Source organism: Lagenorhynchus albirostris, chromosome 1 (genome assembly GCF_949774975.1).
Source record: "Lagenorhynchus albirostris chromosome 1, mLagAlb1.1, whole genome shotgun sequence".
NCBI lineage: Eukaryota > Metazoa > Chordata > Mammalia > Artiodactyla > Delphinidae > Lagenorhynchus > Lagenorhynchus albirostris.
Window position 1 is genome coordinate 72,979,010 of NC_083095.1, and position 17,020 is coordinate 72,996,029.

General features: G+C 40.6%; 1 protein-coding gene across 3 annotated transcripts in view; it reads left to right on the forward strand.

Annotated features, from left to right (window-relative positions):
- The window catches only part of STXBP6 (syntaxin binding protein 6), a 280,707-nt gene that overhangs the window by 67,923 nt on the left and 195,764 nt on the right, over positions 1-17,020 (forward strand). For 2 of the 3 annotated variants that reach the window (XM_060167954.1, XM_060167937.1), the window contains exon 2: positions 3,443-3,631. The exons of the other annotated variant lie outside the window; for it this stretch is intronic. In XM_060167954.1, coding sequence (XP_060023937.1) covers positions 3,478-3,631 — 154 coding nt within the window. In that variant the 5' untranslated portion in view covers positions 3,443-3,477. The remainder of the gene's footprint in view (positions 1-3,442; positions 3,632-17,020) is intronic. 3 annotated transcript variants of the gene reach the window in all.

The following is a 17,020-nucleotide window of genomic DNA, read 5'->3' on the forward strand; positions in this document are numbered from 1 at the left end:
GCAAACAACAACAACAACAACAACAAAAATGAGCCTGATAGTCTCTTGCCAGTGAGTTTCCTGAGGGTGAAACCTATAAATAGCTCATCCTGATAACACTTTATACAGAGCCCTCCATATGTTGGACTGTTTATCCATATTTAGAGGGTTTCATACCCATGAGTGAGAAAAGCAAAGCTGTGGTAAATAAAATCGAGTTTCTCTTTTACAAATACCTTCTGTTATGGATGGCTCCATTTACTCAGTTTCTGCAAGTTCAGAGGGTCTTTTATTTTTCATATCTTAGTAGGAGAGTTAATAAAAATTTTCCACTTTAAGCATTCATTATGATTCAGGCACCAGAATAAGTGATTTGCATGCATTGTTTCATCTAATTCTTTCAGTGCTTCCGTGAATTAGGTGAAGCTCTCTCCATGTTGCAGTGAGTAAACTGAGGGTCTGAATTTTAAGAGATTTACCCACACACAGGTCTTCAGTTTGGGAAATAAGATTTGAACCCAAGTTTGTCTGATTGTCTGATAAGATTTGAACCCAAGTTTGTCTGATTCCAAACTTGTGGTCAGTGAAGTTACTGACCAACAAAAAAACCAACAAAAGGCCATTTCCATTTCTTACCAGTTTTTCAAAAGAAGAGCAAGATTTCCTGAAAATTTAGTAGCACATGCATGTTGTTCCTTTTCTTTTTTTTTCTCTGACAGATTTTGCATAATACAATGATAGCTCTCTATTTCTTTTAACCACAAGTTTTGAAAAATGTGAATCTGAGTTGGAAAAGCAAAAGCCTTGTCACAGTTGGGAAGGCGCTGGTTAGAGAATGCCTGATGAGTTTGGGAAGATGACTTTCTTTCTACATTGTTTTTATCGGACGTTTGAAGCCACCGTGCTACCACTGGCTTTCTCTTTCATGTGTCCCCAAATGCTGAGAGGTGAGAGGCCTTGGAGCTAGAAAAGAACTAGTTTCTCTCTTTTTTAAAAAAAAAGTCCCTGTAAATTATAACACCCTGCATAGCAAAGTCATGGGGTAAATCGCAGTGGGGGAAATTCTGTTTGCTAACTTCTAGGAAATCACAGGGTGTCAGTTAGAGGTCAGCACATTGAGAAACTCCGTCATCATTTTGTACTCAGCTAGTATGAAGAACCTGATAGCAATGATAAAATGGCATGATCTGAGCACATAGATCTGGGCATAGATCTATAATGTATAGATAGAGGTATAGATAGATAATAAACACCAACACTATTTATTCTTTATTCTTGCTGCCACTAAGAAAACCTACTACAGAACTGAAACCACGAGAAATTTCTTTAATCAGGGGAAGGTTCTTTTTTAATATATCTCTTTCCTACCATGAGGTTACAGGTGTGGGACCAGTTACAGGTGGACAGCTGTGTGGGCAGCATTTGTGAATCTTGCATTGGGAAGGATGTTTCATGGTCTTGCATCATAAATAATCTGGATGTAAGAGAAACCTTTGATGTAGTCAGTAATCAACTCCTGGAGAGCAGGGAGCATATCTTATTTCTTATATCTCTATACTGAGCATTGAGGTGGCACGTAATAGGTGTTTGTTTACCAACTGGCTTGATTTTACAGTAGGTTGACCAGCTCTTTGAGCTACTGTTACCATATATAGCTGTGCTGTTGATCCCTCTGCAGGATCTCTGAATGCTCTGTACAGCCTGCATGACCAACCCATTGGCCTTCTCTGCACCTTTAGTTCTGATTTGTTATTTGCTTGAGCAAATGTTGGTTACTGCTTAAGACATAGACTCTGACTAGGATGTTGGAATAGAAAACATTTACTCATTTACTCAAGTTGCAGCTGAGTTTTTGGATGATAGAGGGTTAAAATTCAGATTGACCTTGAATTATTAATAGACACAAATAAGCAGAATCAAGACCTTTAGGGAAGTACAACTTTGGAAAACTAAATATAACATGGGGTCTGTGTATATGTAAATTTGAAGGGGGGGGCTCTTTGGGAGTCAGCAACACGATGCTTTATTTTCTTAATTATTGGGCACACACTGCCAGTTAACCACAGGAGCATAACATGTGGGAACGGCTGGGTAACATTTCCAAAATACTTGGCATTAGTCAGACATTTTTTTAGAATGCTGTGTCCACTTTGGCTGAAGGAAACTGTGGAGAATTTGGCGAGGGTCCAGAGCGTGGCAATGAGAGGTAGAGGAGCAATGGAAAATAGGACCCGTTGAAAGAGGCTAATAAATAGGGATTAATTACTTAGCCTGATCCAGAGCAGCTGAAGGGTGATTAGATTAATGGGCTTCTGTTGCATATATAGTTATTATGTGGTGGATGATATAATTATTTCTGCTATGAATAGAATTAGGGAAATGGGTTTACATTAGAGTTAAAGGAGATTTTGAAGTTGCATAAAGAACTCTTGACTTTAAAGATTTTTAGACAGTGGAAAGGTCTCAGCTGGAAATGTGAAATCATGGTCCTTACAGGATGGGAATGGGGTGGGTGCCACTTGCCTGTTAGAGTCAGGTGCAGCTGGGATAGAGACTGACACACTTTCTAGATCTCATTTTGTGCTGCTCATCTCACATTGCGTTTGTCATTTTCAGCGAGTAAATCTGTATTCCTTTTTTGTTTGAGTTTTTTCACAGTTATTACAAATGTAAAGGCCTTTTAATGATTCTATAATGCATTTCTATAACGCATTTCAACGCATTTCAAACGCATTTCAACCACAAATTGAAAATTACTTCATGTGTGAATCAACTTGTTGCTTATTCTTTTTTTTTATTTTAGTTGATTTACAGTGTTCTAGGTGTACAGCAAAGTGATCCAGTTACGCATATATATGTATTTTCCATTCTAGGGTCTTACAAGATATTGAATATAGTTCCCTGTGCTATAGAGTAGGTTCTTGTTGTTTATCTAATTTTATATATAGTAGTGTGTTTCTGTTAATCCCAGATTTCCAATTTATCCCTCCCTACCCTTTCCCCTTTGGTAACCATAAGTTTGTTTTCTATGTCTATGATTCTGTTTATGTTTTATAAAGAAGTTCATTTATATCATTTATTTAGATTCCACATATGTGATATCATATGATATTTGTCCTTCTCTGACTTACTTCACATAGTATGATAATCTCTAGGTCCATCCATATTGCTGCAAATGGCATTATTTCATTGTCTTTTATGGCTGAGTAGTATTCCATTATGTGTGTACACCACATCTTCTTTATCCATTCATCTATGGATAGAGGTTTACATTGCTTCCATGTCTTGACTATTGTAAATAGTATTGCTGTGAACGTTGGGGTGCATGTATCTTTTTGAAATAGAGTTTTCATCTTTTCTGGCTGTTTGCCCAGGAGTGGGATTGCTGGTTCATATCTGCTGCTCATTCTTATACGAGCCCTTGTAATACTGCCAATCCAGCTTGCCTTTTCTTTTTCTTTAGAAAATTCACTGCGTGCCCTGCTTGCTTGGTCAACAATGAGTGCCAAGTCTGCCATCAGCAAGGAAATTTTTGCACCTCTTGATGAAAGGATGCTGGGAGCTGTCCAAGTCAAGAGGAGGACAAAGAAAAAGATTCCTTTCTTGGCAACAGGAGGTCAAGGCGAATATTTAACTTACATCTGCCTGTCAGGTAATGAAAATCAGATATGAATATCATTAAAACAACTTCTTTTTTAAAGCAGTTAGTTCTAAGGTGTCCAGGAGGGTTATAGCCCAAGGTTTGGATACACCTGCCTTTCCATTCCTTTCCTGTTTCTCTGTTACCTTCTTTGATCTTTATTTGCTCCTGGCACCTTGGCTTTTGATGTTGCCTAGTACGGAAAGGTAATGAAGTGCAATTTTAATGTCCTTTCAGTTTCATTAAGAGCATCTGTAAAGGGTTTGGCAAACACTTCTGTTTGTCCATACTTTTCCTTCACTAGGGCCTTGACAGAAGGTGGGCTATCCTCTGAGATTTTTTGTTTTAGAACACTTCCTGGTATTTGCATAATTGTTACTACCAGCAGCCTGAGTTTCATTGACTTTTCTTTTTCTTAAGAGTTGCCAATAATCAGTAATAGTTGGTCTCAAGATAAATATCGACACTGTATGGAGTGTGAGAAAGTAGACTCAGCTCATAAATCACAGCTTTGCCTGACAGCTGTTCCTTGTCAGGAAGAGACATCTGTTCTGTTAAGCTTAGAATTTTGTGGGATTCTTTTTTTCTCTTTCCGTTTGTGATTGTAGGATATCTGTGGGACTTACTGTGAATTCATACCAAGTGTTCTGAGATGAAATTTGGATAAGTTTTCCATGGAACTATGGGTGATGCTAATCTGAGCACCTGGAGCGTTTGTAATATTTCTGATATTTCTTGTAAGTGGGCAATGGAGGAATTAGGCTTACGTTAATTCATCTTTTTTCCAATTTTCTTCAGTTGTGGCTTGGGAATAAAACTTTATTTTTAGACCCATTTTTAGCTTTTTTTTTTTTTTTAAATTAAGCCTCAGATCATTTGTTTATCAGAATTTATTTCAAGGTGGAAATAGCTTTTTTTCCAGAAAGAACATGTAGAGATAATAATAGGACTGTATCTTAGTTTAAAATAAAATGGAAATATAACCCTTTGGTAAGAATGCCTTTTCAATGGTTAGAATGAGAATTGACCTTGAAATATTGGTCTTTCTTTAATCCCAAGTAACAATTAGGTTAAGATTTGGTGACTGTTGGAAGACATTTGCATTCCTTTAGTGTGCTGAGCAGTGCTTGCCATATAATAGGGGCTCAGTTAATAACTAAAGAAGTAGCCTTTCCTAATACCTTCCTAGTATTTTGTTAATGAGGTTCAGGTCTTAAAAATATTTCCACATCTTTAAATTTGAATTCTAGAGTTTTCGCTTATACCAATAATGAATAGAATGCATTAAAAGAAATTTTGTTTTGTATTTGGGCTGAGCTGAACATGGGATGAGCAGGGACACATAATATTCTAATTAACCTCCATTCTCTCAATGTTTCATTGAGATTTCTTGAGGACAGGCAGTTGCAGAAAAGGTGGATGAAGAAAAGGGCCGTTTTGTTTGCCTTTTAGGCATGTGTTATTGTCAGCCTCTTTCTGATCATGAGGTCTGCAAGAGTGATATGGGGCCTCTAATTCCCTCTCCCGGTGAAAGAGCATGACCATTTCCCCTGCCATAGGAGATAATGACCGGGGACTTATTGGATAACTGCATTTCCTTTACAAATCACCAAGACCTTCAGGTTTAAAGCCTGCGACTATGAGAATTACTTTTCTGTTGCATTCTAATGGAGGACAGTCTTGAGTTCTGAAAGTCTTCATCCTTTTCTTGGATTTGAATTTTGAGAGGATAGGTTGACAAAGCAGATCTGACATTTAAGCAGCTGATTTAATGGAAACTGGGGCAGGAGAAGGCCAGGCAACTTTGACACCCACAGCGTTTTTGCAGTTTGATTTTTCTTGTAATCGAGAAAGAAGCAGCCACCTTTATTTTCGAACTCATGAAAAGCGTAGAGGCCTATCAGTACATCTTTGATAAGGTGTTGCTTTAATTAACAAGTAATCAATTAATTACGTACATATTTATTAAGTACTTTTTCTGTGCTGAGCACTCTTGGTGCTGGCGGTTCAGTTAGGAGAAAAACTCATGAAGCTTACCTTGTTTGTTGGGGAAGGAGCAGTAGACATTAATATTTTATTCACTAAAATAAACATAATTATTAACTGTGAAAAGGTTAAAGAGGAAAAATATAGTGATGTGAAAGCATGTGTGAGGAGGATTTGACCTGGTTGGGAGAACCCAGAGCTGCAAGAAAAGTAGGGCCTCACTGGTTCTGAAAAGAAATGGTGTGGGTGCAGGGAGCGTTCCAGGCAGAGGAAGGGCGGCTTCTTTGAAAGATGAACTGGATTCTGAGTTCCTCCTTGTCTCCTGTTTAGTCCTGTTTAGTCTTTGTAGCTCAACTCACATAGGAGGCTGTGAAGTGAAAGCAGAGCCCTGGAATGACAGCTGTTCCTTCCTGCTATCAGTGTGAACCTCCTGTGCTTTCTGGGAGTCCGAGCCCTTCAACTCTTGTGGTGTGGATGATGAAAACCAGCTCTCCATTTTGAATAGGCAAAATTTGTCCAAATTAGGGCAGTGTCTGCAAATAATTTTTAACCACTTTTCAAACAGCATAGTTATATTCTTTTTTTAAAGAGAAGAGTATCAAAGCTTTAGAAGTTTGCCAACATATGCATGTAAGCATGGGTGTTTTATATATCCAGTGTCTTTTAGTAATGATTCTTTGTGTGAATTTTTTTCCACCAGTATTTGGCAGAGTTTATAATCTGAGAGGGAGAGGCCTGTGATCATGAGACTTATTATTTTCAGGGCGGGTTGTATATCCTCTAGGGAAATCCAAAATGGTGCTGGAGCAAAGGAAATAAGATCTTTCTTGAGTTATTTAGCTATAATTGTGTAAGGAGAGAAATAACCTCTCCAGTTCATCCACGGAGCTTTGGGATAGAATTTGATTGTTTCTCATTGGACTTCCTGGCTGGCTTCTTGAATGGTATGCAGATACTTACATACTGAGAGGCCTCTGTGATTAACATTCTTAAAGCATTGGTTTCCAGTTTCTCTTTTCAGCAATGGCTAAAATTAAAAAGGCTGACAATACCAAGTGTTGGCAGGCATGTGGAGCAATTTGAGCTCTCATACTTTGCTGGTGGGAATGTAAAAATGATAGAATTGCTTTGGTAAACAATTTGACAGTTGTTTATAAAGTCAAACTTGCATTTATATGACTCAACAAGTCTGTTCCTAGGCATTTACCCAAGAGAAATAAAAACATATGTCCACATAAAGACATGTACGTAGAGGTTCATAACAGTTTTATTTATAATAACCAAAAATCAGAACTCAGTGAGTGAATATGTGAGTGAATAAAATTATTTTTATAACTATGCAGTGGAATGCTACCTGGAAATTAAATGAACTACCAATACATGCAGCAACATGGATGAATCTCAAAAGCCTTGTGTTATGTGTGAAAAAAAATGGAAAAGATGACATGATGTATGATTCTATTTATATGAAATTCTAGAATGGACAGAACTTAAGCTATAGTGACAGAAAGCCCATTGGTGGTTGCCAGGGGGTGGAGTTGGTGATTGATTGCAAAGGAGGGAGGGGATTTCTTGCAATGGTGTAAGGGTTCTATATGTTGATTGTGATGGTGCTTACTTGGGTGTATCACAAGTAACCACCAACTCATCAAACTACACACTTAAAATGGGTGCATTTTATTATATGTAAACATATCTTGGTAAAATTGATTCTAAAAAATGTCTTACAGAGTCACTTGTGGGATGATCATAAGAATTAATTAACCTTCTTAGTCTGCTCTGTAAGATGGACAGAGGCTAGCCCTCTCCCTTAAAGGTATGAGAAGTTATCCTAGATGGCCTTTTGAGTCCTCAGACAGAAGCAGCTGTGTATCATGTAAACCTGTGCTTCCATCTCTCTGATCTGTGTCTCGATGGTTCCTTATAGCACCTGGCACATTGCTGAGTATAGACACAGTAGATACTTAAATGGAAGATGCTATGTAAATGGATAGCTTACTAAATATCTGATGATAGTATGGACTTTATTTATAACTTAGAGCTGTTAACTCATTCAAACTGTAAAGCAAGCTCTGCCTACAACTATTTCTATAATCAGTTGCCCCCTCCATGAAATTTGGGTCTATAATACTACACTAGACACTGTCTGGAGTGTGTTTCTCTCTAAATAAGTGCACTTCTTACCTATCAAAAAAAAATACTACAGTAGAAGCATGCTAAGAAGTTAATATCAATTTGCTATTAGAGGCCAGTTACCTACTGAACATTCCATAATTTCCTGTTTAAAATCTATTTTCCTGATCCTGTTTTAATTCAGTATGCATGATGTATGATGCTACCCTTCATATACGTAAATGGATAAAAATCTTTCATTGGCTGCTTCCCATAGAAGGAGCATGAAGAAACTTCCGTTTTTGTAATTAATACATTCTCTTACATAAACTTTAATTTTTGTGATTAAAACATTCTCTGTTCTTAAAACAGAGAATCTTAATCTTTTCAGAATGATTTTAGATTTGTAGAGAGCAAAATTTTATTATTTAAAAAAAAAGTTCTGGGCTTCCCTGGTGGCGCAGTGGTTGAGAGTCCGCCTGCCGATGCAGGGGACGCGGGTTTGTGACCCGGTCCGGGAAGATCCCACATGCCGCGGAGCGGCTGGGCCCGTGAGCCATGGCCGCTGGGCCTGCGCATCCGGAGCCTGTGCTCCGCAATGGGAGAGGCCACAACAGTGAGAGGCCCGCATAACGCAAAAAAAAAAAAAAAAGTTTTGGGCTTCCCTGGTGGTGCAGTGGTTGAGAGTCTGCCTGCCGATGCAGAGGACACGGGTTCGTGCCCCGGTCCGGGAAGATCCCACATGCCACGGAGCGGCTGGGCCCGTGAGCCATGGCCGCTGAGCCTGCGCATCCGGAGCCTGTGCTCCGCAACGGGAGAGGCCACAACAGTGAGAGGCCCCTGTACCGCAAAAAAAAAAAAAAAGTTCTGAGTGATCTTTGATGAAACCATTTATATAAATGGATCCCCATGGAAGGTAATGATGGGGATTAGGAGGCTAGGACTTGGCAATACTGTTCTTTATCTCCGTAGTTGCCAGTCCTGGGTGTTCCTTAGAATAACCTCTAGAATTTTATGGATGGCCTGGTTCCACCTAGGCCCTACTAATGTAGCACTAGGGGTAGTGGGGAAACTTACCTGTATCTTGAAAGTGTCATGCATGAGATATACTGAAGCTAAGGTTGAGAAGTTTCACCATCTTGGGGAGTTACGCTCTGCGTTGTCTAATTGTTGTACTTGACATAATGATATATTTATGGTACTCAATTCTATCAAAAGAATACATCTTAGTCCTTTTCTTTTTGACTAGTCATGGTCAAAGCTCTGAATTTTTTGTGGGCTTCAATTCAGTTGACAAGTTCAAAGCTTCTTTTAGGCCCTGAGGTTCTAGGATTCTGAACCCCCTTGGAAATTTTATAGCACATTTCATTCTTGTTTCATACATAATCCTATAGGGAGAAATTCAGGTTGTTAATAATCCAAATGGACATTCAAACCAATTATGAGGGTTTGAGGACATTTTTTATAGGTTGCTATTGGATTAGGGTAACCAAAGTTAATTGTCAGAGATCTGGCGTAAGAAATTCTTTTTATCTACTTTCTAAAGTCAGACAGGATCTCATAACAAGGTCTATAAATATTAGAAGAGAGAGAAGGAAAAAATACAAGACAGATGAAATTTGACCTTGATAGAAATGGTTTATTCAGGAGTGGTGAGCTGACTTTCTAAGAGTTTTTATCCAGGAAAAATGAAGAAATCCACAGTGAACTCAGAGATGGACAGAGGTATTAGTAGTGAAAGAAGAGACACAAAACAACTGTAATAATGATATATATGTTATTATACTTTGTTATAGAAGTAGTAAATATTGAAAATACCAATCTTTCAGATATTATGTAGAAGAAAATAAAAATCATCCTGTGTATGTTTTATTATTTGTTTTAATTCCAGTTAATCCTCACAACATCCCTATCCCTATCCCAATTGGGTGGTATATTCTTTTCCCAGGTAAAGGCACCAGTGTTCATCAGAGAGGTCGTGATGTCCCAGGGTCACCACTTTTGAAGTAACAGAAATCCACCCAGCCCTTGTGACCCCATTGGCCATGCTTGTAGTGCCACAGCACCTCATTTTTTCTGACATAGGTCAGGAGGGCTTGTGGTGTAGAGTGAGCCATATTTTAAGGAACAGGTTTCTCCCTAACTCTTCAAAATTCATAAAGACGTTGAACAGTTTTGACCTGTACTGTGTCTTCTATCTCATTTCTGAGGTTATTGAGTAATAAACTCTCCTCCATTTGGAATATACATCAGGGTAAGCTTTTTTTTTTTTGCGGTATGCGGGCCTCTCACTGTTGTGCCCTCTCCCGTTGCGGAGCACAGGCTCCGGACACGCAGGCTCAGCGGCCATGGCTCACGGGCCCAGCCGCCCCACGGCATGTGGGATCTTCCCGGACCGGGGCTCGGGGCTCGAACCTGTGTGCCTTGAATCTCAACCCCTGCGCCACCAGGGAAGCCCAGGGTAAGCTTTTTATCTCTTTATCATAGAGATTTGGTATGTAAATCCAGCCTTAAAACTTTAAGTAGCTCTAGAAGGCAGTGCAGTCAAAAACAAAGTTATTTCCAGTGCCATGATTATATGATTCTTTGTACATCCTTTTTTATTTTAGAAAAATATAATATCTTCTATTATATTTTACATTGAGAATTTGGCCCTTTTGTGACACGTGCATAGACACATTGGATTAAAACATTTGCAATGATATCCTTGGTTACATGAAGTTAAAAGTAGAGAGGGTTTTCTTCTGCACTGTTTTCTGGTTCAGCGGTTGTTGCCACCAGGTGTCACTTGTAAATGACCTTCAGTGTAGCACCTGCCATGAACCCATCACATGCTTCAGTGCTCAATAAGGTTAGAGAAGCACCAGTCCCCCTATGAATTAGGAGTAGTAATAATACTAATAGTAGTAATAGTATTTATTGAGTTCTTATATTGGGCATGGTTTTATGCCCTTTACATATATTAACTCATTTAATCCTTATGACAATGAGGTAGATAACAGTACCATCCTCATTTTGTAGATGAGGAAACTGAGCATATGGAATTCAATTGGCTGGCTGGTCCAAGGTCATCGGTTTGTGAGATACAGAACAGAGATTTAAACCCAGGTGCTTTGATTCTAGGCCTGTATTGCCTTAGACACTGTGCTTCTCTGTTTGTCTGTCTCTTAGGCATAAGAGTTATATGAGAGAGGACTTCCCAAACCAAGCATCTTTTCTCACACTCCCTCGTACATCTTTAGAGATAATCATGTTTCGCGATTACTCTACTTTCCTACCAGTTTAGGCCTTGGTTGGTTTTGGCTGGGAGGTGACAGTCCTCTACACCAGTATCTAGGCTGTTAAGGAAGCCCCACAGGAGAATGAGAGTGTCAGCGGATGTATTCGAGTCTTAGAGAAAATCAATTCCCCCGGGGAAATTCTGAGAGGCTCCTGACAAGGATACCGCCATGTATGAACTTTTCTTCAGTTATGCAGTTAAAAAAAAAGTAGATGCCTTAAAGTTGTTTTAGAGTTTCCCTGATGGTTCTAGATCTCTTCCTGAGAAAACTGGTAGTAATAATATTTGTCTTTTCTGAAGCCTTGTGAATAGGAGACTCCAAAAATGGAGAACAAAGCACTGAACAGATGTGATGTCATTTAATCCTCACAACAGCTTTGTGATGTGGCTTTTGTTGTCGTTTCTACTTTCCATGCAATAGCCAAGGTTTAAAGTGGGTGGGTACACTGCCCAGGGGCAGACAGCTAGATGGTGGTAAGGCTGAGACTCAAATCTGGGTCCCTCTCCCTCCCAAGTGTGCACTCTTTAAAATTTTTTTTCAGGACAGGCCTGGACCCAAGAAAATGAACTCTCCCCTTCCTTAAAAACAATGTGACAACATGCCTTGTGCAAAGCGTTTTAATCTCCAAGGATTTAGAGGATGTGCTGTTGACCACCTTAGCTTTTCTAGTGGTTTGGCACGCCAACAGAATTTTCTTTTTCCATTCTCTCATGTACGTGTTCCAATACTAAAACCAGATGGAAACAAGGGAAAACTCTTAACAGAGGCTAGTGCCAAAACATTTCCTTTAAAAAGGAAACTCCATCTGTGCTCTCTCCCACCACACAGCCCACTGTGCAGAACAGGGATTTCACAGCTGATTCGCTTATTTTCATTTTGATTAGTTTTGACTAATTGCAAAGGTAGAGCAAGTGGAGGTTCGGGAGATTGCAAACTAAGGCAGCTCTCCTTCTGGGATGTTGCTGGCAAGGTGCTGGGAACCTGGCCAGTGTCCTAAACAGCAGCCTAGCAGTAGGCAGGGTTTTAATTCATGCCCATGCGTTCTTTGGTGGTCGTCGTTTTTACCCCTTTTAGATGTTAGTGCTCTTTGCTGTTGTATTTCGTGTTAAACATCATCAGGGGTTCATTCATTAGTAAGTTGCAGTCAGAGGCGCTTGGGTCTCTATTGCTCCAGGCCTTCTCCCAGCCCAGCTGTGCAGAACACGGGGGTAGGCATAAGACTGACTTGGGGTAAAATACTGGCTTGTACTAGGTCTTTCAAGTCTTTGATACTCGGTTTTCTCATCTGTAAAATGGAAATAATATCCATATCCCAAGGGCATTTTGAGGATTAACTGAACTCTGTGTGTGTGTGTGTGTGTGTGTGTGTGTGTGTGTATGTATGTGTGTGTGTGTATAAGTCCTGATTCCTAGAAAGTACTCAGCTTTATGAACAGTATTATTACCTTGTCACTAAATGGGACATCCACCTGCTATTGCCATACAAACGTAATTCATCTGCAGATTTTAGAAAACATGTGAATGTATGTCAGATAGGCTTCTGTGACCCATGTCATGTGAGACAAAAATCCCATGAAAACCCAGATTTGTCTTGGGATTTTCCTACCTCCCCTTCCATACTTTTTCCCTTTCCCTCTCAAGTTCACTTTCCCCTCCCCTCTGTGTCCCACCCCTGCCAGGGATCTCAAGGTCATTCTGACTCCCAGTTTCTAAACCTAGCTTCTCTGAATTCTCTGTTCCGAATTATACGACCCCACGCAAACGGCAGTACTAGGGGGAAGCCCACTGCTCTTCTATTTCTGAGAGTTTGAAGACGTTCACTCTGATCTCATGAGTATTTGCACATTGTTGGGTATATTGGCTGCGGGGGTCCTGTGTTCAGGCCTCTTTATCCCCTTTTGTGGGGAGTTAGAACTGGCTTAGTGGAGTTCCTGTCCCTGAAATGGGAGATGTTATTTTCCTACACCTATCTTCGCTGATCAAAAGAAAAATCGAAGCAAAATAAAACCAAACATCCTTTGGGGGTCAATCAAGTGCACTGTTAAGCAAACAGCAGAAGTGGGAGAGGCTGGTACAAATGCCTGGACCCAGCTTTTCAGCCCAGATCAAGTTCTTGTTTGCCCAGCTCTTTCCTGTTACCTTTCCTTTAGAGAGAGAGAGAGAGAATGAATACGAGTGATATTTCCATGCCAGTTACAGTCATGCTAAACCACACGCAGAATTTTCCAGAAGAAACTATAAATGACCACGAGGACAGTGAGGTTGCTTGAGACTAGATGACCAGTTCGTTAGAGTGTTGAGACTTGCTCGCATTTCTCCCTGGTCTCCCCTGTCATCTCCATGATAGCACTTAGCATTGCCAGGTTGTATTTGTCACTCTGCTTTCTGTTTACCTCCCCAGACTGCCATTCCCTAGACGGCAGGGTCCATGTTGTACACACCTCATCCCTTTGTGGAACAGATGAAGTGTCTGGGGGGAAAATCAGGCAAAATCCCCTTTGGCTGGGACTGCTGGCTCGGGCTCACTGTCTGGGCTGGAGCTCCGGCCTGTGAGCTGGAGTGTTTCTTTTTCCTTTGGTTTTGTTTTGTTTGTTTGTTTGTTTAAGATGCTGCTGGGTGGTCTTTGAATTCCCTTGGAATTCATCAGGTTACTGAGCAGGAGTTTTTATTCTACCTAACAGCCCAGTTACCAAGAAGAAAGCGTAGATTTGTCTGATTTATCCAGACTTGAAGAATCATCAAAAATGAGCAATTTATAAATGCTTCTGTTGTAACCTACAGTGGGATGCTGTTATCTCAAATTTCTGAAGCACTTAAGTGTTTCTCCTGATGAAAGAGTTCACATTACAGGGGAATAAATGATCATTTAATGAGCATCGAATATATCGAAACTCTCCCTGAATGGTCTTTTCTCACAGCAGTCGTTTTCAGTTCTACACATTTCCTTAAAGTCGGCTTTCAAGGGAAAAATGGAAACTCTATTTTTATTAAAAATCTCGGAGGATATTCATACTGTCTCCCCCTCCCCCGTACACACCGTTTTAACACAAATTATTTTTTATTCACCGCATGTGGCTCCCATGTAGCTTAGGTTGTAGACCCCATGCCCAATTACATTTTGATGTTTATATCGGTTTAAAAAATTATGCTTCTTTGAGAAGCTACAGCAGCTTGGCAAGTGGATTTGAGATGACAAGAATATATCCAGCCTTGATTCCTGGAGATCTCAGTTTCCATTTTCATAAGAGGAAGCAACAGAATTGAGAGTTGTCCTTTTTGGTTTTCCAGCTAATATGACTAAGCAGCAGATACACAAGTTTTTTCTCTGGTTAGAATCCTTTCCACCTTGTGGGTAGTTAAGAATCAACTGGTTTTGGATCCATGAATTTTCAACTGTATTTCTCCCTATAAATGTAAATGTGTTATCAAAAACATAAAGTACCACCAAAAAGAGAAAAAAAAATGGGAAAAATCATGTAAAAACTGTGACATTGGCTGTTTCGGTTTCACTTTTTTTTTTTAATACCCCTTCCCCTTTATAATACTCTAGGTACAATTTTGTCTTCTCTTTTCATTTTTATGGTAACAAAAGTGTTAATTTTTTACAGTCTTTATGGGGTTAATTTTAATGGCTTCTTGGGTACTGTAGAGTATTTGAACATTCATCTGTTGCTTGATATTTTGTTTTTTCAATTTTCACAGTGAGAAATAAGGAACTTGGTCTTGCCTTTTTAGAAAACACCCCTCTTACAGGTGAGGAGATTGAGGCACACGCATAACTTGTAAGAGGAAACCTCCACACTGCTCCTGAGTGGTAGGAGCAACTGGAATCTCAGTGCTCTGTGGGCTAAAATAAGCTTATCTCAAAGCCCACGTCTGCCAGAACGCCTTAAAAGTAAAATGTCCTCTGAGTTTGTATGCTTAATAGCTGGTTAGTCATCTCTATGATATTTAAGCTCTAGATCAGGTTCTTTGAGGTTCATATGATGCCTGCTCCCTTTAGGATTGGGACGTTAGGCGATTTTCACGTGCATTTGCAGGTGTTCGTGCGTGTGTGTGTGCAACTGTGTTTGCAGAAAAAGAAGGCATGTGTCTTACCTAGAGTCAGCCCTCATGTTCCTTCAAAGAGGTGGCTCTTCACCACATCTTTTTGGTCTGTTTCACGTACTCATTCATTCGACATCTTCTATACTGTTGTTAGGTGAGGGATGGGGGAAGTGGTAAATGTCAACCAAACATATGATACTTTGTATCCTAGGCCAGTGCATTTCCTTAATGATTCACATATGACATTATATCAGATCCAACATTTGAACCTGTGGAGCAAATAGGTTGAGGGAAGTTAACTTCTGAGGAATTTTCTTTCAGAACTCTAGATTTTTATAGCTAGGAGAATCCTTAGTCATTCTCAAATACATCACCAACTTTTATATGAAAAATGAGGCCCAGGGGCTTGGATGGCTTGGCTGACATCACAGAACCACTGCAGTCAGGCAAAAGAAGGAAGAAAACGTGCCCTGGGGGCGTCCCTGGTGGCGCAGTGGTTGAGAGTCCACCTGCCGATGCAGGGGACACGGGTTCGTGCCCCGGTCCGGGAAGATCCCACATGCCGTGGAGCGGCTGGGCCCTTGAACCATGGCCGCTGAGCCTGCACGTCCGGAGCCTGTGCTCCGCAACGAGAGATGAGATTCGTAGCTAAACTGAATTGGAGGATATATCTCTGTGCCTTTCCTTTTCACTTGTACCACTCACTCCTGGGAAGAACCTGTCGGCTGCCGATCAAGGAAGTGGCTCTGTCCGTTCTAGGGTCTGGGTATTGTAAGAAACTGGACGTGGGTTACCTGTAACAGCCAAGTGTGCAGGCTTGTCTCACTTCTCTGTCACTTCCTCCTGGGCTTGGGGACCCATATAGTGGAGAGTGCCCAGTGAGAGTGTTTTCGAGGGGAAAAGCCAAAATGTCATTGTCTCTAAATGTGATGCACTGCCTGATCTATTGGGCTAAGAGAAGAAAATGTTAGAATTTCTATTTAAAATATAATTGTTTTCTAATTTATATCTTTACTGTATGTTTTATAATTGCCGTAATATTTTAGAGCCGTAGTCCAAGTCTGTAACTTACAAGCATGCATATATTGGCAGTTAATACTCATAATTTTTTATTGAGGGGCTGCATAGTCAGAAATGGTTGGAGGGCTTCCCTGGTGGCGCAGTGGTTAAGAATCCGCCTGCCAATGCAGGGGACATGGGTTCGAGCCCTGGTCTGGGAAGATCCCACATGCCGCGGAGCAACTAAGCCCGTGCACCACAACTACTGAGCCTGCGCTCTAGAGCCCGCTAGCCACAACTAGTGAGCCCGCGTGCTACAAATACTGAAGCCTTTGCACCTAGAGCCCGTGCTCCGCAACAAGAGAAGCCACCGCAATGAGAAGCCCACACACCACAACGAAGAGTAGCCCACGCTCGCTGCAACTAGAGAAAGCCCGCACGCAGCAACAAGGACCCAACGCAGCCAAAAATAAATAAATAAAAACTAGTTGATTAATTAATTAAAAATGCTTTAAAAAAAATGGTTGAAGAGCCCCAGCTAGAGTCATGGGGGATGGAAGCTTTTGCTACAATAACGACAACTTCTGGCTGGTGGACTGTAAATGATTGTTGTAAAATTTCTGGCTTTTAGGCGTAGTTGCCCCAAGCAGTGAGCATAAAACTGCCCTTTGGAATCAGCCTAAGCCCCACTCCTGCCCCTAACCCACCCCCAGTGATTCCACGGCTTTCCGGAAGGCAGAGAGCCAGCTGCTGTGCGAACTAAGTGTCCTAACACAGGTGCGGGGCCTGGCACAGTGCTTGGCGTTTGGTAGTTGCAAATGGTGGCTCTCCTTTTGGAAACTGAGATCTGGCGAAGATAGTTATCTGTTTCAGTTCTAATGTTTGGTTTGATTTGGACTGGCTGTAAACAACTGTGGCTTTGCTTTTCCTACACTATCATCAGGTCGGACATGGTTGATTTAGTTCTGAAGCTTCT